The following is a 27,010-nucleotide window of genomic DNA, read 5'->3' as shown; positions in this document are numbered from 1 at the left end:
CTTAAATTTCTTTTTCCAGAGATAGTATATTGAGAATACAATAGGTTAAAAGCTACTGAAACTAAACTAAAACCAATGGATACATCCCATCCTTAACAATTCTATACATAGAAACCAGACATAAGTTAGGAATCATTTTAAATGATGCTGAAAGAATCTTAAACTTCAAGGAAACACAAATAAATTCATGATTTACCTTACAATATTCTTTACTTGATCTAGAGGCACAAGATTATGAATTTCTGAAGATTCCTTAAAGCTCAGAAGAGTGCTTAAAGCTTGACGGGCTACAAAAAGAGCTCCTGAAAAAATGATTATAGATATATTTGAAAGCACATAAATATATATAAAATACAAAACAATAAAAACAAACTCACTGGACTGAATCTTGACTAGGAGAGCAAAAATTAACCATGTATCTTAATGACTGGTGAAAATTTGTTTATTTTTACTTGAGAACTTCACGTTTTTGCTTAGATGTTTAGTCAAGTTTCCAAACTAACCTCTCCCCATAACTTTGCTACCAACAGCATGTAATAGATGATCAATTAACGAGGTAAGAAGAGGCAATGTTCTGTCTGCATCAATTGGCCTGAAATTGGGGAAAAGAGGAAAACAAAAAAAAAAAAAAAAAACATAATCATTGAAAGTCAATTGTCCCATCATACCACAGTATTTTAAACATCACTTTCTAAATAACCTTTGGTAAATAAAATAACAATTAAGATGCATTCAATGTTCATTATACATTTTAATGAAAGAAAATCCAAATTTATCTTTTAGATTCTTCAACTTAAACTCAACAAAACAAAAACAATAAAATACTACTTAGTTCCTCTTACTCTGTACATAGTATCAAACGATGTTTAATATGTACGGTTTAAAACTATCTACAAATGTTTTACCTCAAATTACTCATAAAATAACACAAGAGGATAAAATTAAACTTGCACTTGAACAAAAAGCATTATATTTGTTCAAAGGCCCATGTTTTTGATACAATCATTTTCTAAATAGAACTGAAGGAAACGGGAAAGGGTGGCTCACAACAATAGCCAAAAGTGAAAGGAAAGACTGTTTCATACAGGAAGCACACCTAAATGATAGATTTCAGAAGACCAAATAATAGCCATTGATAAAGGTGACTGCAAAAGTGAACAAATTTTATTGACATCATTTTAACAGTATTGTTTTACCTGATATGTGGAAGAACTACCAGGGAAGCCCATGCGTGTGACAGTTCAACAAGAGTGTTATCCTTCGGTACTTCAATTAAAGATAACAAGTAATCCAAAACAAGTACAATGGAATTTAGATTTTTGTATTTCTTCATATCCATCCTAAAAATTCAATGAAATCATATTCTAAACAAATGAAGCACTTACAATGAAACACCCATTATGCTTATTTTGTGAGGCAAAACATTAATAAAACTGCATTCAAGACTTTACTATAGAGTCACATGACAAACTGAAAGCAACAAGACGTCTTTTTGAAAACAGACAGCAATGATCTTTTCAAATTAATGGTTTCTTAATGACCTTTTTAACGTCAAATTCATGGGATTTTTTTTTTAAAGAAAGCAAAACATAGAAAAGATTGGTATTATAATTGTAGTAAATGGAGACATATTTAGAGGCCTCACAGCAACAACAAATAGCTAAATGCATAATGATAAAAAGACCTTGTAAATCTACATATGTAGTATCTTGATTATGTAATTTAAAGTAAACTCGTGTGTTTTGAGAGAGGGCACAATAATGCAAAATGAAATTTAAAGTACAATATATGCAGAAAGGCTTTAGTATACAGTTTAGTAAGAATGAACAACTTAAGGTGAATGTTTGATTAATCTCTCAAGCAACGTTTGTGATATTAGCATTAAAAATACCTGTCATGTATTATCATGTGGAATGTAATGGAAGAATCATATCTTCCATTCAAATATTCACGCTGTGGCAGGCAGCTGGGTGTGGTACCCAGCCGGGATGCCCAGAAGGACTGGAGGAGGGCTTACACCTCCTCCAGACCACAAGGGGGCAACCGCCCTGGTGGCTTTGGGGACCACGGGAACAGAGCTTAGAAGCTCAACCCCATAGGGGCCCATGGTCACCGCCAGGGGGCACCCCGATGCCTATGGAGCCCTGGCCCTCAGCACTTCCGCCACACCCGGAAGTGCTGGGGGGAAGAAGATCAGGGACACCCGGAGTGCTTCCGGGTGTGCAGCCAATATTTCTGCCACACCAGGAAGGGCCGGCGGAAGCTTATCAGGAGGCACCTGGAGCACGTCCGGGTGAGCATAAAAGGGGCTGCCTCCCTCCATTCGATGGCTCGAGTCGGGAAAGTAAAGGTATTGCGGAAGAAGGCCTGGACTTTGGGGTGAAGTGGGTTGTGTATGCTTCATTTGTGTAAATAGTCTTGTAAATAAACGTGTGGTGGTGCTTTAAACCAGTGGTTCCCAAAGTGGGGGTCGTGAGACATTGGGGGGGGGGGGGGTCGCGAGATGATTTCCAAGAAATCAAATACTTTTTAAAAACTTTTTAGAAATTAATTAATTTAATTTTTTAGAAATAACATTTTATCCATAACTAACAAAAGATAAAAAGTAGTAGTTAATAGTTACATTTAAAAAAAACATGCAAATTAAAAAGCCATCAGACTCTCTTGGAGCGAGTGCGTCGGTGTGTGTACAGACGGTGCTGGAGCGATGCTGGGGAAAAAGAAAGGTCTTAAAGCAAGAGTCTTACAAGTGGCGCCTCACGTAAAATTCACGCATTGTATTATACACAGAGAAGCTCTTGCGAGCAAAACACTTGACCCAGAACTTAAACGTGTTCTTGAGACTTCGATAAAAATGGTCAACAATATAAAAGCGCATCCACTCAATATCAGACTGTTTGCCACTCTCTGTAACGAACTGCGATCGGAGCATGAGTGCTTGCTTTTTCATACAGAAGTCAGGTGGCTTTCGCGAGGGAATGTGCTCTGCCGCCTGTTTGAGCTGCGGGACGAAGTGCGCTTATTTCTGATGGAGCATGGGTCCCAGCTCGCTGATCACCTCACTGATCCTGACTGGTTAACAAGGCTAGCGTATTTGGCTTGCATATTTGAAAAACTGAATGGACTTAATATGTCATTTCAAGGTGAGAACACACACATAATTTCGCTAAATGATAAAATCCACGCATTCAAGAGAAAACTTGAGCGCTGGACTGAGCGAGTTGAAATAGGAAGGATCGATAAGTTTTCTGAGCTGGATGAAAAAAGTTATATGGTTGTTAGAGCGTTATGTTCTTTTTTGTTGTCATGCTCTTGTTTGGATAAGATATTTTGTTGAAATTAAACAAATGAGTAAATTACTATTAAAAAAAATTATATGGTTGTTAGACCATTGTGTTCTTTCGTGTTGTCATTCTCGTGTTTGGATAGGCCTATTGGCGCATGTGCACCGTTGCGCGCAACATTTGTATATTTTAACCACTTCCGAGGATAGTGGGGGTCACGAGTCACTGGCACGGTTATTTTGGGGGTCGTGAGCTGAAAAGTTTGGGAACCCCTGCTTTAAACAATGTCTACCTGCCTGTGTCTGGGCTGTTCCCCACAACGCATATATTCTCCTTTCCCTGGGCATAAAATATAAAAATTATCTCTGTAAACCAAAATCTACTGCAGCAATATTACTAAAAATCAACAGATGCTTAGCATTTTAGAATGCTCATAACTAAGTTATACTGAGATGTAAGCAATTCAGTTTTGAGTTATTTGAAGTTACAGAGGCTCTAATGATAACACAGAGAGAGCAGCACACATCAATCTGGGATGAATAAAATGTGCAATTCCAAATATAAAATCATAATTCTAAATATACTAAAATACCTTTCCTGCATAATCACAAATACTACACATACAAGATATTAAGGGAAAGCAAAAATGCAATTTAACACATTGTTAATATGCTCTAAAAAGTCTTACCCTGCTATTTTCCCAGTAAAAAATAAAGGATATTTTTCAAAGGCCATTGATCCATCAGTTGGAGGCTCTGCTTTGATCAGAATCAACTTAACAAGCACCTGCAATACGTGTTGTTGGGTGATTTGGTCATCGGTACATAGAATCTGCTCTAAATAGCGCAAGAAACTGGGAAGAAACAGCTGTAAGATAACAAATGGAAATAAGTGTCAGATACTGAATGAACACTTGGGTCTCCTGATGACAGCCTCTATAAGTTGAAATTTAGCTTCCTCATTAATTGGTGCGCTTTGAATTTTTCAAAATTAACTGAATTCATTGTAAACACAACTGAATTAACTCATCGTGCTCACCTTCATATACTGTAAATGTTATAAGGAGTGTCAACTTTAAACTTAAAATATTATATAATGTTTAAGTTATGTGGTTTACTGCTCTAAATGTTTACTGGCTCTTCTAACTACACTGAATTCACAAACATTTTGAAAAGATAAGAAAGTACAATTTAAATATTTACAAAAAGGAAACTAAACTGAGGAAATTAAAGCTAAATACTTGTGTTACATAATTCACATTTGTTATTCAAGTCTGAATTACTTCACTTCAAAAGTCTGATTTCATTTATGCACTGCTCAGATTTTCGGGAAGTGTTTATTTAACAATGCTTTTGCAAATAATCCATTCATTTTGGACATTGTCAGCATACAACTGGATAAATGACATATGGATGAGGCAAAACAACTAGAACTTTATTTCACAGACATTTTAATATTGTTTGCTGCTCTTCAGTATTGTTGCCCAGTGAATTTCACTGTATGAGAAATGTTATTACGTCTGCGTTCCATGAAAAAATGAGATTAAAACTTCCTCAGCAAAACAAAAAAAACACAACAAAAAAATTATCAGCCACTTAATGTAAAAATGCATAACACTGATTACCTGTTCAAACTGTTTCATTTCAAACATCTTTACAGAAAATGGAAAAACCAGCTCACAATCCATTCCACTTGTAAAAATCTACAGTCAAGAACATATTATTAGCATCAGAAAAATGTAAGATAAACAACCAAGACACTGAGGACAAATTAAACATTTTAAGTAAAGAAACAACCAAGTAAGGAAAAATAATAATTTAATCTGCAAATGTAAGATGAATAACTAACAATAATTAATAAAATTGTTAGTTATAATTTGCTCCAGTTATAAAAAAATAAAATAAAAATACAAAAATGACACTGAAAGTATGGCAGAATGTCAGTGCCATTAATAGGATCATGTGAAATAATCAAATAAATAATATGGAAACAATGCACTTTGCTATTATTTATTCATATATTCAAAACAAAAACACAAGCAATGTCTAAAAACAGTAACAGAAAGCACAAGTTTAGCTTCAACAGTTAGTGTTGCTCTGTTTGGAAGAAATAAACGTGCTTAAAAAGTATTTCGTATAACTGTGAGTCAGGATCTGACATAGAGTAGGGGCAATCTTAAAAACAGCTTCAACATTGTGATGACAGATGGCGTTTTTGCTTCTACCAACTGTTGCAAAAGTTGTAATACATTTTTTTCAATACGATTTTGACTTGGCCAGCTCTAACAGTCACCATTTCTTCTTCCTGATTTGGTGTAAATTTGTAAAGATTTCCTGTATCATTGGCCTGTGTCAAACAAGGCTCCACCTCGACAAGGTATGCACTTAAATGTTCTTATCAAGATCATATATGAGGGGCATTCAACAATTTTTCTACCTTAGTAGGAAAGAAAAGAGTTTTCAAAAAATGTCTATTTTTCAATATAGTCTCTTGATAGCTTGTGATATCCCGTGTAGAGGTAAGTGGCCCCAGCCTACACTCTGGACTTCTGATAGTTTATGAACCGAACAGGATCAGTGGAGAGATGAGACACAGACAAAAATTGAAGGGTGAATGGTACAAGTTTATTTACAAGAGTGCTGTACAACCAAAATGCAGTACTGTCAAGTGGGCTTTGAGACACAGTTCTTCAACACTGATACTTCTTCAGAAATAAAAAAAAAAAAAAAAAAAAAAAAAGGAAAAAATATGGTGTATTTACAAAAACAGTGCACTCCTACAAAAAACTACACACACACTCCAATAATGAAGGTTTTCTTTTTTTCTCTGGCTCAAGCAGCTCCTCCAGCAGGAAAGAAAAATGCACACAAGAACAAGTGTGTGTATATACAAAAACAATTGCACCAAACCCAAAATCAAAAACTATCTTAGCACCAAATATGTATACAGTATATACTTCCACCAAAAATGATCACTAGGTGATATACAGTTAGGTCCATAAATATTTGGACAGAGACAACTTTTTTCTAATTTTGGTTCTGTACATTACCACAATGAATTTTAAATGAAACAACTCAGATCCAGCTGAAGTGCAGACTTTCAGCTTTAATTCAGTGGGGTGAACAAAATGATTGTATAAAAATGTAGGGCAACTAAAGCATTTTTTTTTAACAATCCCTTCATTTCAGGGGCTCAAAAGTAATTGCACAAATTAAATAACTGGAAATAAAATGTTCATTTCTAATACTTGGTTGAAAACCTTTTGCTGGCAATGACAGCCTGAAGTCTTGAACTCATGGACATCACCAGATGCTGGGTTTCCTCCTTTTTAATGCTCTGCCAGGCCTTTACTGCAGCGGCTTTCAGTTGCAGTTTGTTTGTGGGCCTTTCTGTCTGAAGTTTAGTCTTCAACAAGTGAAATGCATGCTCATTTGGGTTAAGATCAGGTGACTGACTTGGACATTCAAGAATTTTCCACTTCTTTGCTTTAATAAACTCCTGGGTTGCTTTAGCTGTATGTTTTGGGTCATTGTCCATCTGTATCATGAAACACCGGCCAATCAATTTGACTGCATTTAGCTGGATTTGAGCAGACAGTATGTCTCTGAACACCTCAGAATTCATTCAGCCGCTTCTGTCCTGTGTCACATCATCAATAAACACTAGTGTCCCAGTGCCACTGGCAGCCATGCACGCCCAAGCTACCACACTGCCTTCACCGTGTTTTACAGATGATGAGGTATGCTTTGGATAATGAGCTGTTCCCCGCCTTCTCCATACTTTTTCTTGCCATCATTCTGGTAGAGGTTTATCTTGGTTTCATCTGTCCAGAGAATGTTTTTCCAGAACTGTGCTGGCTTTTTTTAGATGTTCTTTAGCAAAGTCCAATCTAGCCTTTCTTTTCTTGAGGCTTATGAGGGGCTTGCACCTTGCAGTGCACCCTCTGTATTTACTTTCATGCAGTCTTCTCTTTATGGTAGACTTGGATATCGATACGCCTACCCCCTGGAGAGTGTTGTTCACTTGGTTGGGTGTTGTAAAGGGGTTTCTCTTCACCATGGAAATGATTCTGCGATCATCCACCACTGTTTTCTTCCGTGGATGTCCAGGTCTTTTTGCGTTGCCGAGTTCACCAGTGCTTGCTTTCTTTCTCAGGATGTACCAAACTGTAGATTTTGCCACTCGTAATATTGTAGCAATTTCTCAGATGGGTTTTTTCTGTTTTTGCAGCTTAAGGAAGGCTTCTTTCACCTGCATGGAGAGCTCCTTTGACTGCATGTTGTCTGTTCACAGCAAAATCTTCCACATGCAAGCACCACACCTCAAATCAACTCCAGGCCTTTTATCTGCTTAATTGATAATGACATAACGACGGACTTGCCCACACCTGCCCATGAAATAGCCTTTGAGTCAATTGTCCAATTACTTTTGAGCCCCTGAAATGAAGGGACCGTGTTAAAAAAATGCTTTAGTTGCCTCACATTTTTATGCAATCATTTTGTTCACCCCACTGAATTAAAGCTGAAAGTCTGCACTTCAACTGTATCTGAGTTGTTTCATTTAAAATTCATTGTGGTAATGTACAGAACCAAAATTAGAAAAAAGTTGTCTCTGTTCAAATATTTATGGACCTAACTGTATAACTCTATATACAAAAGAATATATATAAAGCTGCCAAAATCACAACTGCTCCTCCAAATAGCTCAGCAGTGCTTATTCCTACCTCGCCTTTAGGTCCACCGACAACCCCTGTTGGCCGGTAACTCCTTAAATATAAGCGCCAAGATTGCCCAGACAATCCAGAAACAATTAACAATTAACAGTTATGTTAAAATTTGTGGTTACTTTTTTTTTTTTTTTTTTTACTAATATTTATTTCTACTTCCAAACTGGAACTTACTTATTTTTTCTTACTTTAATTCTGTTCTAAAGCAATAAACTAGTTAGTGCTATAATTGTAAAACAGAGGACAGATTGAATTTTGAATGTGCAAATAAAACATTAATAATAATAATTCATTACATTTATATAGCGCTTTTCTCAGTACTCAAAGCGCTATCCACACAGGGAGGAACCAGGAAGCAAACCCACAATCTTCCACAGTCTCCTTACTGCAAAGCAGTAGCACTACCATTGCGCCACCTGTGAAGTGTATAACTATCTATAGGTAGCAGGACTTGTAAACAGGGTTCTATATTTCAATATATTGCAGATTTAATTGATCATGTAAAACAATGGTAATTCTGTTTTTATTACTACTTTAAATTGAATTTCAGGATTAAATTGTGAATGGGATCCACTTTCAGCTTCAGCAAAAAGTACTGGTGTAACAGAAATACGTCTTAAATGCCTATACCCCTTAATCACGGTACAGGAATCCGAATGCCCCAGAACTCAAACAACTTGGAATCTGAACGAAAAATTTGAGCAAATTTTGCCCCGGAATCCAAACGCTGCTTTGTAATCTTAATGCCCTGCACGTTGTTCATGTGTGTTTGTGTGTACGTTTCCCCAGAGCTTGGGCCACCATTATGCTTCGTTGTTCAGTTTGTTGTCGGAAGCTGTAGTGAAAGCATCTTGTGTGATTTTCGCTGCTAATTTTATGCTTTTGTGCCTGCTTTGTGTTATATAATAACAACTTAGTGTATACGCCATGGGTCCTAAAAAGTGTAGTGAGGAAAATAAGAGGAAAGCTGTTAGAGCTACAATTGAAGTTAAGAAAGATCTTATTGCTTTTTAAGGTAAATACAGGTTTTTATTTTTTTAATTTACGTTTTTATTCAAATATTATTATTAAAAGTTAATATTTTACCTTAAAATCCAGTGTATTTACTGTTAAAATCATTTTGAAAATTTGAGTTTGTGGGACTTAGGAATGGATTAATCCAGTTTTTATTATTTTAAAGGGGAAAAATTGTCTTGGAACTCGAATGGGGTTCTGGAACTGATTAAGTTTGGATTCACTGTACATTTATTCAAAATTTTCAAGAGCATTCCAAAACAACACACTTTAAATAATACCTTTTGTAATAAACACTCTACTAGTGCTAAGTAATGCCGCAATTCTTCAAACATATTTGTCTTATCAAGCGGCTTGATAAAGTTTAAGCAAAGATTCAGACAAAAAAATAAGTACAAAAATATTCAAATATGATGGGCGGTGTTTTTCAAGTGACGGCTGCGCAGTCAACAAGTCATTAGCGCTGTATCATTTGCCAGACACACCATAAGCAAAAAAGCTAAAATATCAGTATTTATGAAGCATTTACATTCATGTTAAGTACAAGCATCCATATTACTAACCGAGAATGCTAAACCGGATGATGGACGCAGGCACATCCGGCCATGGCCCGTAGCTCCAAAAAGACGTACTGCGCAGGCACAAAATGGAGCCGCGAGACGGGGACAAAAGAGGCCGCGAGAGGCGGATGAGGGGCCGCGAGAGGCGGACAAGACCACGGAAAAAAGGAGTGAGCACAGAAAAAAGACAAAAAAGGAGAAATGACAAGGAACGAGCACCGAAAAAAGGAAAAGGCACATAAAAAAAGTAGTCAAACGCAGGCAAAGCACTAAACACATTGCACACAAAACTAGACCCAAAAAAAAAAAAAAAAGAGGCTCGCGCACAACAGCAAGGCAACCCCCCACCCCCCCCTACAGGCACCGGACGGGACACACACTAAGAGGGGGATTCAACAAGCCCATGGAACACAAAAAAAAGAACACAAAACCACCCCACAGACCCTACAAGCAAGGGACGGGACACACACAAAGAGGGGGATTCAACAAGACACAGGAACACAAAAAGAAAGAAGACGCTCGCGCAACAACAATCCTCACCCCCCCCCCCCCCCAAACATCCATAAGAAGTGACACCCAAAGCCACATATTCTAAAGTGAACGTCAACACCTTCACACTAGACAGCATAGGTGTCAGCATAGGTGGATCTCCTTACAATAAAGCACTATTAACCGTTCAACTGCAGAAAAGGAAACATATTAACAGTGACTGCGATCCTCCTTATTACTTATCCATATTTCGCATGCTGAGAAAGAAACAAGTCATGAATACACGGTCACGGGTACAAAACGAAAAGGAAAGGATAATAGGAACAAACACACGAACACGAAAGAAACAACAAAATAGACGGCTATGCAGCATAGGTGGATCTCATTACAATAAGGCACTATTAACCGTTCAACCGCAGAAAAGGCTCCATATTAACAGTGAGTGCAATACTCCTTATTACTTATCCATATTTCTAAAAGAAAAAATGTCTCGACTCCAAAAACGCAAAGCTCAACTAAAGCTTCTAACTAACGATGTACCTAAAAGTAAAAACTTTATGAACTGCATTAGATCCTACAATAGTTCATTTGCTTTTGCATCTACCGGAGTAAATATCAGGCCACCAAAAGGCAATGGCCCATACTGCTTTCGCATATGTGCACAAATACTGCATCGCATTGGAACAGTGCACCCTGAAACAAATCAACAACGCAAATATGCAGAAATCTACATCCTAGATCCACATGACGCAAGCTATCAATCAAAGTGCTGCATCGCAACAGTCACGGATTCAAAACGAAACACCTCCCGTCTCAGACATACGTTAACGGCAAGGAAGGCTACAACAGGCTTCTCACACAGCACAGGCAAATCGATTACAGCTCCAAAACAACACGTCCCAAATACTACACATGCAACAACGCGTCTCTCAAACGGCACAAGCAAAACATACACCAGGAAAATTCATTCGGATTAATGAATGTCATTTGCAATCATTGTCATTCAGTTCACTTCCCTGAAGAAACAACTGGCAATACAAGTAATACATTTACACGTTGTTGTCAAAAGGGTCAAATTAGACTGCCTTCTTTACATTCATATACTGAATATCTACAAAAGCTTCTAACTAACGATGTACCTGAAAGTGAAATCTTTATCAACTGCATTAGATCCTACAAATCGGTATCCACTATGAACATTAACGGTGGCACTGCACGTGACATCCGTCTTGAAAAAATGTTAATTATTGATGAATGTACAATGGCATGAAGTCACTTACTCAACACCATTCATAAACTTCTACAAACGTTTATGAATAATAATATTCGATTTGGATGAAAGGTACTTTTATGAGGAAGAGATTTTAGACAGTGCTTAGCTATTCTTCCAGATGCCATGCACTCAGCTATTGTTCAGTGCACCTTAAAATACGCAGACAATTGGCATTGCTTTCAAAAGATACAGTTAGTAAAAAAGATACGATGTCCAGAACCAAATCATAACAATTGCTTATTACAACTGAGAGATGGTACACTCACCAATACAGATGGACTTCAGGCACATATTATTACAATTCCTCAAGCCTTTATCTGCGACAACTTAGTTACAGAGAGATTTGGAACAGCAATCTCATTAGACCAAATGCCCCTTTTAACACAACGCACTATATTAGGTCCAAAAAATATTAATGTGCAAAACATAAATACCCAAGTCATTCCATTACTTCCTGGAGAGACACAACTCTTTCTAAGCTCTGACAAACTTGACTCTGATCACAACAATAACCATCTTCATTGACCTTACAAGTTCTGAGCTGGAATTACCTTTTACACTTAGACGGCGTGTACAAAGAAATTTTCAAATAAACCTTTACACTGTGCCACACACTTTATTGTTTGCTTTCTATTTGCATCATCTACACCGTCACACTATTCTATATCTCATTCATACATCACGCTCTTTGTCATTCCCAACACCAGGGGTTGGCGAGCGAAGCGAGCAGGGGGCGGAGCCCCCTAGTACATGCAATAAGCATTTAGAACTTTAAACTTATGTTAAAATATTTTTAAATATTTACTTATTTTTAATGTGTATTCAAACCATAATTGTGCGACATGACAGCCCTAGTAAATCTTAATATTAATAGGATATTATTCATTGGTAGAGAAATACAGTCTAATGCTTCACAGATTTTAAACACTAAAACAGTTCAACATCTCCAACTCCTCCCTCAACCCCTGCGTAAAGCTGTCTACTGCACATGTTCAAAAGAGCAGGCTATAGTCTGCATAGCCACCGAGTATTTTATACTTTGAAAAACTGTGTTTCAGAAATTGTTAATGATAAAGTACATATAACATATCCTAAATTTGTCCTACAAACAGAATATAAATTAAAGATAAGGTGCTCTACTTGCAACATTTTTTCAAGTTTGACGAAAACAGCATGGGCAAGTATACACATTTTTGCCGTCCATTTAGTTTTTTTTACAACACCTATTTGGGATGCACAAACACTGAATGCAGCCACTGAATTATGTTCAAGTGCTATCCTTTTTTAATGCAAAGAACACATGCAAAACTAAAGTCACATATAGTCTAAGCATTTATGTTCATTATCTGTTGTGTAACTGTTTTTGAAATGTAAGTTTTCCATTGTGTCAAGAAAAGAAGAAGTGAAATTGTTTTCTAATCTTACTAGAGTTTATGTATTGACACTGGCATTATGTACAATATGTACACAATGTATATATTCATTCCCCAAGAACAAACAAGGCTTATCTACTGTATGAAATCACAATTTTTCTCAACTGTGCTTACCTTCACTTTGAGGTTCATGCCATTTGTTTGTGCATGAATATTGCACATTTTGACAAACTCCATCACTCAAAATGTTGGTGCCTGATCAGCATCAGTTCTGCAGATGATGATTAAGTTATTGAAACCCGTTATTGGCCAGTCAGATCTGCCACCTGATTAATTGGTCGAGCTCTAATGAATACCTTTGCAGTCAGATATTTTCCCTTGCAAAATTCAGTCTAACAGGTTCCTCTGAAGTGGATGCACTTTTGTAAGTGGTGTTTTGTAAGCTTTGTGCATTTTTACTAATAAAAAAGGCAGAAGGTGGAAGCTAACTGCAAAATTTTACTAAGAGAAGGCCAGAGAGGTAAATATGTTCTATAAGGATGCAAATGTTCTGCATCACACATGCATTTGTGCCGCAGACAGTGGGTCATTTGCTCAAAAGCCAAAATATTGCCATATTAAAAGAGGTGGATCTTTATCTTAGCTGGCAATTTGTCTAGCTTTCCTTTACCATATCAAACATGGTACCTTTGTAATTTGTTACAGTGCATGGCTGTGGCCAAACTAAAAAATTACAGGAAGAGAAGAACAGCAATGCTCACTTAAAATGATAATTGCCACATCCCTGGAGATAACATTGTCATTCGCCAAAGTTTAAGAAGGTACTTGATCGAAATTCTATACATTGTCCAACCTTAGAGTTAACCTTGTCATTTTGGGTTGAAAACATTAGCTACATTAATTTCCACTGAAATATTTGCTTGAATGTTGTTATATCCAATAGGAGTAAGTCATTTGATAAACATAATTGGAAAAGTTTAAAATGCCTGAATGTTACTGTACCTTTTGAAGTGTTTCCTCAATTAAACTTTCAGGAAGGGAGATATTTTCACCCAGAAGGAAAGAGGAGATAACCTGGAAGAGTTTCTGAGTACAATGTACAGAATAGTGTGGACTCTGGACCACTTGAATTATTACCTGCAAACAAAAATACCCACACTGTTATAAAAAAAGAGACAAAGAAAACACTCAAATAAGGATTATTCTTTTACCTTGCAAAGTTGTTTAGGATCTGAAACTTTTAAACCTTGACTGTGTTTCACAAGGATTTCATATATACACAAAAGCCTTTCTAATTGATCTGAACATTCTGAAGGACTCTCATGTACTTCTTGTAAGATCTGTAAAGCAGAAACCTAAGAAAATATTTAAAAAATGACTGTTAATGCATTATACTTCATGAAGGGAAAAAAAAAACTTTTACTGAACTGACCAATTATAAGTTATAAAATTCTCTTTGAGACGGGCTGTAACTCAGACATATACAGTTTCGTGTATACTCTATTTAGAATTACAACAACACACAGATGATGTGTTATCAAAATCCTTATGTAACAGAATAAATGTTTTTTTGCATTTATTTTTTATTACCCTGATAAAAAAATGTATTAATTCTAACAATGTAATTATAAAGGCATAACACATCATATGAAAAATTGAATCCTTTTAGGCAAAAAAAAAAAAATTAAACTTGATTTTTGGCTAGTATCTACAGAAAACTAGGAAAATGCAAGAACGTCCTTTAACCACCAACCACAAAAATGTGCATTTCATTTAAAAGTACTAGGTTGATATATATCTATTTTGTCTTAAAATCTGAGAAAAGTCTAATCTTGAGCTTGTTGATGATATATTAAAAAAGTACACCCACTTAAACTTACCTGCAAACAATCCCAAAGGACAGTGAAATGTTCTTTGTAAACGTAAGATGCTGCAGATCTGGCCATATGGTCAAGGGCTTTTCCTACAGCAGGCCAAGGTAATTGAACCTCTTTCTCTGTAACAGGTCCCAATTTTTGCAATGCAATTTTGAAAGCCTACTCACAAATTAGAAAATACATCAACTGATTTTGAGCATAAATAAAGTTCTCTCTATTTTTAGCAAGAATAATGAAAATTTTAAAAAAGCTTTCTATTAGACAAACAAATCGGGGTGAAAATGAACTGCCAACAGAATGTTTCCAATCACATCTGTAAGTTTTACTAGCAATTACAGATGAGGCCAAAGCCAAAACTAACTATACACAAAATTTAGCATGCGGTTTAAAGTTTAAAAACACATCACTGGTATATTTTATTTCTGGCATTTGCGTGGGGGACAGCATTGACTGGACAGTGTGTTTTACATCACAAAGGAAAGAAGAAAAACGTTTATTGAGATGACTAATTACAAGGTAACTAAAATCTTTTCTACGAATATTCCATTTAAAATATGTTTTACATATAATGAATTCTGACACTGCGGTTGGTTCTATAAAACAAGGACTTAACATTTACACTACAAATACTTATGAACATTTGTGTGATTATTAAAATAAAAAAAAAACTACTTTTGTCTAGTTTCTACTGAAAACTAAGAAAACAGAAGATATTTCTTTAACTACCTGCCATAAAAATATGCACTTTATTTAAAAACAGCAAGTTGATAAATATGAGAAAACTACATAATAACTTTGTCAATGATATACTGTTGTACTCTATAGACTTTTCTTGTACACCTCTGGAATTTCTGGTTGGGAAACATACTGGTCTGGTGAGACATTGGTCTCCCTGGGTTCATACAGTTCAAGGAAGTATTATGAACTAGGTTTAGTTTACAATTGTGGAATTTTTTACTTTTTTTGTGACATTTTTGTGCCCTTATAAGGGAAACAATATACTAGTTTGGTTATTACTAAAATATGCAGTCTCTCATTTGGTTTGAGTACATTTAAATGTGTGGAAATTATTATAATATTTACATAATTGATCTTTAATTAGATTACCAACTCAAGTTAAATGCTAAGCTAAGCAGGTGTTTACCATGATAATCCTTGAGCTTTTCCAAGCCTAGATAAATTAATTCACAGTTAGATTGGCTACAGAAGATAAAAAGGAAATACTGTACAATGCAAGTCACTCATTCAAGGATAAAGATGTAACGTTAGTTCTAAATTTAAAAACAAAACTAGCTATAAAACGACATAACATGAACATTGTAATGTATTGTTACAAGTATAAGCAAAAACAACAGAATAGGGACCACCATGCTACAAGAGATCAGCAAGTGAAAATGAAAAGACTGTATCACAGACATGCAAACCATAGATTTTTCCTTCACTGAGATACAGTATTGTGGCTTCTTCAATGAATTTTAGTAAAGCACCTCTCACATAATAAACCGAATCAAAAACTACAGAGTGAAAAAAGTAGCAACACTATAATTGCTTAAAGTGCAATGGGAACAAATCAAAATAAAAATATATTATCTGGGGCTACAATCATAAACAAGTCTTTCCTTTAAATTATTCATTAGACAGATTGGCACTTTCAGTTTTCTAGAATTAAAGTATTTTTGTTGTCAGCATGCAAATGCTATACTGTAATGGCTATAACAATAAAAAAAGCTCAATTTTTGAAATGTTAGAAAGAATAGATATAATAAATGATTACCTTGCAAGTACAGGAATGGAACATGTGCCTCACACCTTTGCACATTTCAAACAATAATTGTCCAACACCTTCTGCTTTTTCTTTATGTGTATCCAAATCAAGGAACATTAAGTTAAAGAGGGCATGAAAATCAGATACCTGAAATGTTGAGAAGTGAAAGAGTATTTATATTTAAAAAGCACTTCCTATACAGGTGCTGGTCATAAAATTAGAATATCATGACAAAGTTGATTTATTTCAGTAATTCCATTCAAAAAGCGAAACTTGTATATTATATTCATTCATTACACACAGACTGATGTATTTCAAATGTTTATTTCTTTTAATGTTGATGATTATAACTGACAACTAATGAAAGTCCCAAATTCAGTATCTCGGAAAATTAGAATATTGTGAAAAGGTTCAATATTGAATACACCTGGTGCCACACTCTAATCAGCTAATTAACTCAAAATACCTGCAAAAGCCTTTAAATGGTCTCTCAGTCTAGTTCTGTAGGCTACACAATCATGGGGAAGACAGCTGACTTGACAGTTGTCCAAAAGACGACCATTGACACCTTGCACAAGGAGGGCAAGACACAAAAGGTCATTGCTAAAGAGGCTGGCTGTTCACAGAGCTCTGTGTCCAAGCACATTAATAGAGAGGCGAAGGGAAGGACAAGATGAGGTAGAAAAAAGTGTACAAGCAATACGGATAACCGCACCCTAGAGAGGATTGTGAAACAAAACCCATTCAAAAATATGGGGGAGATTCACAAAGAGTGGACTGCAGCTGGAGTCAGTGCTTCAAGAACCACCACGCACAGACGTATGCAAGACATGGGTTTCAGCTGTCGCATTCCTTGTGTCAAGCCACTCTTGAACAAGAGACAGCGTCAGAAGCGTCTCGCCTTTGTACTGCTGCTAAGTGGTCCAAAGTTATGTTCTCTGATGAAAGTAAATTTTGCATTTCCTTTGGAAATCAAGGTCCCAGAGTCTGGAGGAAGAGAGGAGAGGCACAGAATCCACGTTGCGTGAAGTCCAGTGTAAAGTTTCCACAGTCAGCGATGGTTTGGGGTGCCATGTCATCTGCTGGTGTTGGTCCATTGTGTTTTCTGAGGGCCAAGGTCAATGCAGCCGTCTAGCAGGAAGTTTTAGAGCACTTCATACTTACTGCTGTGGACGAACTTTATGGAGATGCAGATTTCATTTCCCAACAGGACCTGGCACCTGCACACAGTGCCAAAGCTACCAGTACCTGGTTTAAGGACCATGGTATCCCTGTTCTTGATTGGCCAGCAAACTCACCTGACCTTAACCCCATAGAAAATCTATGGGGTATTGTGAAGTGGAAGATGCAATACGCCAGACCCAGCAATTCAGAAGAGCTGAAGGCCACTATCAGAGCAACATGGGCTCTCATAACACCTGAGCAGTGCCACAGACTGATCGACTCCATGCCACGCCACATTGCTGCAGTAATCCAGGCCAAAGGAACCCCAACTAAATATTGAGTGCTGTACATGCTCATACTTTTCATGTTCATACCTTTCAGTTGGCCAGCATTTCTAAAAATCCTTTTTTTGCATTGGTCTTAATTGATATTCTAATTTTCCTTGATACTGAATTTGGGACTTTCATTAGTTGTCAGTTATAATCATCAAAATTAAAAGAAATAAACATTTGAAATACATCAGTCTGTGTGTAATGCATGAATCTAATATACAAGTTTCACTTTTTGAATGGAATTACTGAAATAAATCAACTTTGTCATGATATTCTTATTTTATGACCAGCACCTGTATATAATCAATCAGCCACATGATAAAAATAAAACAAATGCAGAAAAATATTATATAGTTAAGACCAAAAAGGAAAACTAAAAGCAAATGGGTCTAATACAGAAAAATGTGGTATTATGAATAATTTCAGGTAAATCAAATTGTTGACTTTATACTGTATAAAAACATATACAATGCCTTTCCTAAATCATGCAAAAATTACAATTTTGTTGAAAACATAAGAAAGTGATTTGCAAAGTGACTGAGGTACAAGTATTCAAAGTCACTAGTGCTGAACAGGAAAATTCACCACAGCATTTTTCACAGTGAATTTGCTGAATTCACAGCTGAACTTGTTCATTGAATTTTTTCCTGAAAATTCACCATAATGCAAGCTATTTTTTGCCCCAAGTGCCCCAGGATGCTTTACTATGCCAGCGTGACATTACAGAGTGCAACAGCCAATACTGAAGAGGGATGCCAAACTCCAGTGGCACTGTGAGCATTTCAAAGGGGAACTACAAGAAGTAGAGAGATAACTTAATAGGAAGAGTCCCATGGCCGACACATATAGGTGTTGTGCTTCTGAATCTTTAAATTCATCAGTGTGCAATAGGGCTGTCAAATTAGCTAAAAAATATGGTTTGAATATTCAAATAAAAAATACATATTCAAATTTAAAAATCACTTCAAACTTAGGTTAACAATTCCGGACATTCATATATGTAAGGGCCTTCGTATACTTTATTATTATTAGTGGTGGCCTCAGCAAAAAAAAAAATACTAGCAGTACTTAAGTAAATATGTGGTGCAACAGAATTCATGCATCTGTATCGCTGTGTTTTTCCAGTCTAGTACTAACGGCTAGATGTGCAAGTCCTTCTTTAGACACGAGCCATAAAAGTAGCTACAAAAACATCTGAAATCACTTATGAGCCACATTGGCTAGTATTGTGCTTCATATATTGTTACTAGACATTAAGCCCGTTACAATAACAGGCGCTAGAACAGTAGTCCATAAACATTAGTAGGAACAGTCTATATTAAATGGCAAGGGACCTTTTACCTCATTAAATTTTTTCCGTAAAATGCCTGTAATTTTCTCTGACAGTAATACTGTGAATTTGTAATTGTGAATTTCCTCTTGGGATTAATAAAGTATCTATCTATCTATCTATCTATCCACTGGCTTTGCTGTCCGTAACATGCATTTAATTTTCTATCACAACCGTGGGCAATCAGCAGATTCTTCCCAGCAACTGATGTAATGTGCGCGAAAATAAATCCACTTTTAAAAGTCATCGTATTGTAATATCATGAAAATTTGTATATTTAGGAAAACCCCTTCAACGACTGACACTTTACCGGGCCAAGCTTCTTAATCGCAAATCTGACATTCTCAGAGTGAACACTTGCACAACAACAAACACTAATCCAACCTCTTTGGGGAAGCTGGTCTCCGCGTTTCAGTACCAGAATGGATTTTTCGTGTTTTATGTTTTAGGTCTTACCTCATTTACTGAAATCCAATTGGATCGGCTGTGCGATACTTTATAGGTCCCGCCCTCTCTGTCTTGTGTGACACGTCAGGCGGCCTTTGAAGCATCTGCTTTGAAAGCGTCGCACCGTGCCCCGCGCATGTGTACTTCACCAGAAGACACACACACACAGACACTGGACACACACTGGGGTTTTATTAAAGAGGATTAACATTTTTACTTTTCTTTACACATGCACCTGCAAATATTGAATTGCATATGACACTAGCACATGGGTCTGTGGCCTGTGGTTCAAACATATTGCGATGCGTCTTGCTGCAAAACAGGCACAGCAGAGTGGTTTAAAATGAAGAGGAAAAATGGTTAGTTAATAAGACATGACAGGGTAAGAATAACGCCTAAATTAATAGCGCAAGCTCGAGGCAGGCAGGTCGAAGGTGGACTTGTTTTATCATTTTGGAGATGTCCAATGGGCAGCAGTAGGGTATTGTTTATACTATGACATTAAGAATAAAAAACCAGATTCAGCACCTATGGAAAGCAGTTCCTCTGTGGCTTTGGGGATCATCATGGTATTAAGCTGAGGTCAGCAGAACATCTCCAGTTTTTTTCTGCCTTTCATAAGTTTAATTACATACCACTGTTTTAGGCATTATGTGTCAAGCCAAATGCCACGAAAGCCAGGGACTAACTGTGGTGCACATTGTGTGGGGTGACAACATGACTTTAAAGTTGAGGTTTTTAACCATTATAATAAAAGGAAAATCAGATCTTGTTAATTTTCTGTTTGCTTTAATGAGAAGTTCTTAGCATTAAGAAACTGGGACCTCAGGTTTAAGAGTGAATGGGACAGAATCAGATGTAGAATGAATTTTTTTGGGCAGAGGAGAAGCATTTACAAAAATTGCTGTGTACATGTGCAGGTCAAAGTGCATAATAATGGGGTGGGAGTAACAATTTGTTGCTCAGGGATCCGCCTGCAAGTTTTACTAATGGAGATAAGTTAACCATTCAAAATTATGAAAAGACTAAATGTGAAATATATATATCCTCAAACAACCCTATTACCACCACAACTAATCCCATTGAACTTGGTACCCAGTTGTGAATCTCTATCTCTCTCTTTCAGCTTGTACTTGATTGCATTTGAATATCCTTTTTAACTCAACCAACCCTCTCCTGCTGCTATTATTGACATCACTGAACAGTCTTTCCAATATGTAAATTGCTGCCTGTTTCCAGCAGAGCAGACAGTTTTGAAATAAATCAAAAAAAAAAAAAAAAAACCTCTTATAAATCACTCACATTACTTCAGTACATGTGATCAAGAAAAAAATCTAATTTGAAAACTGTTGGCATTACAGTTTTTTTAGGTAAAAAAACAACACACCACAGAATATGAAGTACACTGATACATGCATTTTGGCATGAGGAAGGAAGAACATGCAAATGGCACATAATGGACTGAGCAATGGAGCCGTCAGTAAAGAAAACTCACCAAGTTTACACAGACATGGCAGACCCAATAATGAATGCAAATGTGACAATAAATGGTAGAATTTCTTTTTGAAAATGGAAGGACCAATACAACATTGTTCTTGACCATAAAGGAGAACAAATATGATTTGATTATAGTTATACCTAAATGCAGGCACATGTAATGAAATTACATATGCACAGTTTTTTTCCTTAGGAGACTATATTTCTTTAATTTGGGTAGAGACATCCTTCACATCCTCTACAACTCTGTGATGGCCAGCTTGATCTTCTACACTGTGGTGTGCTAAGTTGGCAACACCACGTCAACACAGTTTCATCAAATCAACAAGCTAATTAAAAGGGCAGGCTCAGTTACGGGATGTGCTTTCGACCTCTTGGAGGTAGCAGCACAGAGAAATAAAAGAAATCCCAGTATCATATGAACAATGCTGCACATCCTCTCTCTGATACACTAACATTGAGTACTTTCAGCCAATAAATTATTTAGCTGAAGTGTGTCAAGAAAGGCTTCTAGGGCTCCTTTATACCAACAGCAATACACCGGTATCATGCTTCACTGTGACTGCCAAGCAAGAAATTTTTCCTTCTTTTTAGTCATTCTGGTGTGTGTTCAGACCATAGTGTGTGTGTATACTATATGTACTTATTTATTTAAAGAGCTTCCGTTAAAAGCCAAATATCCAACCCGGGAGATTTCTATCTATCTGCAATTGCACATACCGAATAGCCTACATGCTTTGATGGCAGATGTGTACCCATGCAAAGAAAAACCATTTTCATTCTTGTATTTGCACACATCATCATGTCTATGAAAACACTGCAAGTAAGCTGCTTTCACTCATGGATCGCTCCAACCACAATGTGCCATCTCACGTATTCTCCTTTCCCCACATAAAACTGATGATAGGTGTGCACTTCATATACTGACAGCTTTGCTGCTATAGCAGACACATGGAACACTTTGTTGCTTGAACTATCATATAAAAGAAAATAGAATCTTACCTTTCTCATTAAGAAAGCAAAACTTTCAGCGGCAAAGTTTCGTATGTGCTCTTTTTTGTGGGCTAGCAGTTTGCTGTATAAACTGACAAAAATAAAGTAAGAAGTATTAAAATTTCATGTTCAATATACAGCACCTAGAAGACTAGTGTGTTTACTTCATAGATACGGTGTTCTACCACATAAGACACTATTGTGGGTACATTGGATGAGTGTGCAAGGAAAAATATGCAATCCAAGTCTTAGAGCCACAACACTAAAAGTTTTAAATGATGCAAGAAAACTGCTTAATGATGCCACTGGCCTCTAGTAAGCAGAAAACCTCAGTAATTAATTTTGTACTTCTCCTTTCATTGCTATTTAAAAATGAGAGATTGAACACTTAATAATTGGTTAACTTGGATATAAGCATTCAAATCTCTAACATGCACAACAAGTATAAACTATTGATTCAGGTGACCTTAGCATTTTTAATCACAAATATTGTATATACTGCTCAATGAATCGCATACATGACTGAACGTGTGTAGCAATCACAAATCATTTACTCAGCACAAAGGGAATACTAAATGTGTTATTCTGTTACACAAAACCTAAACAGAATTTGCATATAGGAAAGGCGCTATATAAATAAAATGTATTATTATTATTATTATTATATATTGTGCTTTATAAAAATATTAGGTAACACACATTTGAATTATCAACAGAATAAATAAGATATATTACTTAGAAAAACAGTTGAAATTCAAATGTTTTCTATCAAAATATTTATTTATGATTAAATATTCTAAATTGGGATTAAAAATTATGGGTTGCTAAATCTACATTTCAAAAAGACATATGTAACACTAACAATTAGAAAAATATTCATGGTCATGCTGAACGCATTTTGATGGTTCATTGTTACAAGTTCTATATTAATTAACCATTAAAAAAATCCACTGATGCTTTGCATCATATTGCCCTTACCCACAGTAATTATGTGGATTTCAGGGTGAAAACAGAACACAGAAATTAAAAACAAGCTTCTGAACACTGTAGGAAATGTAGAAAATTGCTACATTACACTCCTCAAAAAAACATCTTGGAACTGCTCAGAATTTCTACACCTTTGCTCTTATACTGAATATTCAACTGTAATGACTCAATCAATAACAAACTGTGGCTTTATGAGACTGATAGCCCAAATGGATAGGCTAAATAAAAACTTTGTTATATAATTTAGTTCTCTGCTATTGCTAAATGCATCCTTTTCTGCCAATCTGGTAAATTTACTTTATGTACAGTTGAGCTCATATGAATGTCACAACTTTCTGCTGCTCTTCACATCTTGCTGCACTGCTGCATAGCCAGACCAAGCCATAGCACTCTTACTTTTTAAGTGTTCTTCACAGCCAAGATTAAAGACCTTTTTTGTCACTGTAAATACAATGAAATATCGTTTGGAGCAAGCCAATAGATGCTTTAGATAAAAAGAGTATATAAGAGTAGATAATAAACTAAGTAAACAAACTATTAGATGCACAGTTACTATTAGCGGTTCTAAATATGCACAGAGTAAAAGTAAAGGTAAACATGTAAGCATCCATCATCCAACCCGCTATATCCTAACTACAGGGTCACAGGGGTCTGCTGGAGCCAATCCCAGCCAACACAGGGTGCAAGGCAGGAAACAAACCCCGGGCAGGGCGCCAGCCCACAGCAGGGCACACGCACGCACGCACGCAAATACACCAAGCACACACTAGGGACAATTTAGGATCGCCAATACACCTAACCTGCATGTCTTTGGACTGTGGGAGGAAACTGGAGCACCCAGGGAAAACCCACGGAGACACGGGGAGAACATGCAAACTCCATGCAGGGAGGACCCAGGAAGCGAACCCAGGTCTCCTAACTGCGAGGCAGCAGCGCTACCACTGTGCCACCCACATGTAAGTATAAATAGATAAATAACAAATGTAGCCCTTTCAGTTCCAAAAATGATTACCAAATGACAAATTGCTTCCCTGAAAACTTTATGATAACTCAATTACTGTGAAATAGTTTTTATCTACAATTGATTTCCCCCACTCAATACAATGGAAGCATATTCCAAAAACATCTTTTTTGTGCCACTTCATAGTTATGATTGAGTGATTTTGCAAATGCATTACTTCCTTACAATTGGTAATCTATATAAATTAGCAGTTTTGTTTTATAGATACTATTTTAATAACATGCTAAATACAGTATAATATCTCATTTAGGTTAAGTGTTTGTGCACACTAATTTCTATTGGTGAGTGTGCAGAACTGTGCCTAGTGATATACTGATGCACGTCTGGGCCCCATCCTGTAGAAACAGCCTCTGTATAAATTTTCAGTACTGTCCAGCACATGTACTTCTGGTCTATGGCAAAACAGTGAGATAGATTTCAATATTCATGTTGCGGTAAGATACATGTAATCAGGAACAATGATAAATCTAAATTAAATCAGAAATGATGTTCTTTGCAATATGTAGATTTGTAACTTAACTACAGGCTTTAATAAATTTGTGTCATGTTTTGCAAAAGTATATTTAAACATCACTGGCATATACTGTATATGAATCAAACCATGAAAATAAATGTGCACATCTGAACATGAATCTTGAAAAAAAAAAAAAAAAACTGTTTTTGCATTTTATCTAAAGGCTAGGGGCCATTTATTATCTCTCTATATATAAAATCAAATGTCTGTCAGCTTTTCATGAGACAACTACTTAATAGATTTAGTTAATGTTTTTTTCTATAATTTGCTTGAACATTCCGGTTGATTTTGCGAGCTCTCTCATTGCACTATGTATCATAATTCGCTTGTGATTACGATTTATTTGTGTTAATCCGAGAGACATGCAGCAGGCCGAAGGGAGGGGGGCAGGGCCGTCCTCACTCACCCGTCAGCCTGAGGGCATACCTTACCTCCGCCTAGCTAGCGAACAAGAGAACTACTTAACGGATTTAGATCTGTTCTTTTTCTATAATTTGCTTGAACATTCCAGGCGATTTTGCAACTTCTCTCATCACACTAAGAATCATAGTTCACTTGCAGGAGTTATATATTCGCGGTAATCCGAGACAGAGGCTGTGGGCCGAGGGGAGGGGGGAGCGTGATGTCAGGAGTGGAGAGCCAGGCGGGGCCCTCCTCACTGTCCTGTTTCACTACTAAACGGGTGGAGCCATAAGGAATGGCTAGTATAAAAAATAAAACAGGATATTAGGAAGAGGGTATATAATTTGATGTAGATAAAGAATCTCTTAAGACACTGTGAGCACAATAATATAAAATCTTTTACAAGAAAATGTGCTACATAATATAAATGAATATGAAATAAATTAGTCTGTTGACTAGAAGATTTCACTCCTGTTTTTGCTCAGTCTGAGCCAATTCATTAACTGCAGCAAATTCACTGTAGAATACATGGGGAAAACAGTAAGAATGTGCAACCCCCCACACAACAAATCCCTGCATCAAAATTTGATTTCAGAGACTGCTGTGAAATGTTCAAGCATCATCCGTAATGTCAGCCCATCCTTGCTACAATATAAGAAATCTCTGTTTATAGACAGACACCATATGACAATTATTATAAGTACACCAATGTCTGTTGATGCATTTTGTTTACAACAGCAAAAGAGATATGTACACAATTAACAGTACCAAGAACCACTGGAATTCCAGCTGCTGTGGAAGGAGACATGGAAATAATCCACTACTCCATGTCATTTGTCATAGTGATGAAAAATCAATGCAGGGTATTGGCAGACGAGAACTGCACAGAATTTATATCCAAACAAATCAGCTTCTTCCTAGAGACAAACACGTCTACAGAGGTTTCTGCAGGAACACTCTGGGAAACTCTAAAGGCCTTCCTAAGAGGCCAGATTATTTCATATCTTTCCCATAGAAATAAATTAGAAACCAAGAAAGTGTCAGAGCTAAGAAATGAAATTACTAGAATAGATGAAGAACAAGCCAGGCGTCCAAGTGAAGCTCTTCACAGGAAAAGGCAGGCCCTGCATACAGAACTTAACATCTTAACAACTAAAGAAACTGAACAACTTATTTATAAGTCTAGACAGCATTACTATGAACACGGAGAAAAAGCTAATAAGCTTTTAGCTCAACAAATTCATAAACAAGAAGTTCACAATGCAATACCAGTAATCACCAACAAGAATGGAGAAGAAATCATCGACCATAATAAAATAATGCACACATTTAGAGATTACTATAAGTCTTTATATTCCACTGAGCCCAAAGAAGACAACACGCAATCTAATGCATTTCTGGATAATTCACAAATACCACAAATAGATGCTTTAAGTGCTGAGGAACTAGATAAACCTCTAACGCTAACAGAATTACTAGACGCTATAAAGTCACTACAAAGCGGGAAATCATCAGGCCCTGATGGTTACCCCGTAGAGTTTTATAAGAAATTCTCCACTCAGCTAGCTCCACTCTTATTGGTAACATTTACAGAAGCTAAAGACCACCAAATACTACCTCAAACATTTCGACAAGCACTAATCACCGTCTTTCCTAAACAAAATAAGGACTTGTTACAATGTGCATCATATAGACCAATTTCACTCCTGAATAATGATGTTAAGATACTCTCAAAAATCCTAGCCAGAAGGATGGAGAAAGTGCTGCCCTCGGTAATATCACAAGATCAAACTGGATTTATTAAAGGCCGACATCTATCTTCAAATCTCCGACGCTTGTTTAATGTTATATATTCACCAGCAAAATCAAACACCCCAGAGATATTACTATCATTAGACGCAGAAAAGGCATTTGACATGATCGAATGGAATTACCTTTTCACTGCATTGGAGAAATTTGGGT

General features: G+C 36.4%; 1 protein-coding gene across 2 annotated transcripts in view; it reads right to left on the bottom strand.

Moving 5' to 3' along the window:
• utp20 (UTP20 small subunit processome component) overlaps window positions 1-27,010 on the bottom strand; it is a 154,666-nt gene that overhangs the window by 118,675 nt on the left and 8,981 nt on the right. For both annotated transcript variants that reach the window (XM_051928458.1, XM_051928462.1), the window contains exons 6-15: window positions 22,134-22,215; window positions 16,371-16,508; window positions 14,600-14,755; window positions 13,931-14,074; window positions 13,722-13,856; window positions 4,909-4,986; window positions 3,973-4,151; window positions 1,197-1,340; window positions 504-592; window positions 197-302 (exon numbers count right to left, since the gene is read on the bottom strand). In XM_051928458.1, the coding sequence (XP_051784418.1) occupies window positions 197-302; window positions 504-592; window positions 1,197-1,340; window positions 3,973-4,151; window positions 4,909-4,986; window positions 13,722-13,856; window positions 13,931-14,074; window positions 14,600-14,755; window positions 16,371-16,508; window positions 22,134-22,215 (1,251 nt within the window). The remainder of the gene's footprint in view (window positions 1-196; window positions 303-503; window positions 593-1,196; window positions 1,341-3,972; window positions 4,152-4,908; window positions 4,987-13,721; window positions 13,857-13,930; window positions 14,075-14,599; window positions 14,756-16,370; window positions 16,509-22,133; window positions 22,216-27,010) is intronic.

Source organism: Erpetoichthys calabaricus, chromosome 1 (assembly GCF_900747795.2).
Source record: "Erpetoichthys calabaricus chromosome 1, fErpCal1.3, whole genome shotgun sequence".
Taxonomy (NCBI): Eukaryota; Metazoa; Chordata; class Cladistia; order Polypteriformes; family Polypteridae; genus Erpetoichthys; species Erpetoichthys calabaricus.
The sequence above is the reverse complement of the archived record's forward strand: the minus strand, read 5'-3'. Positions and strand labels throughout refer to the sequence as shown.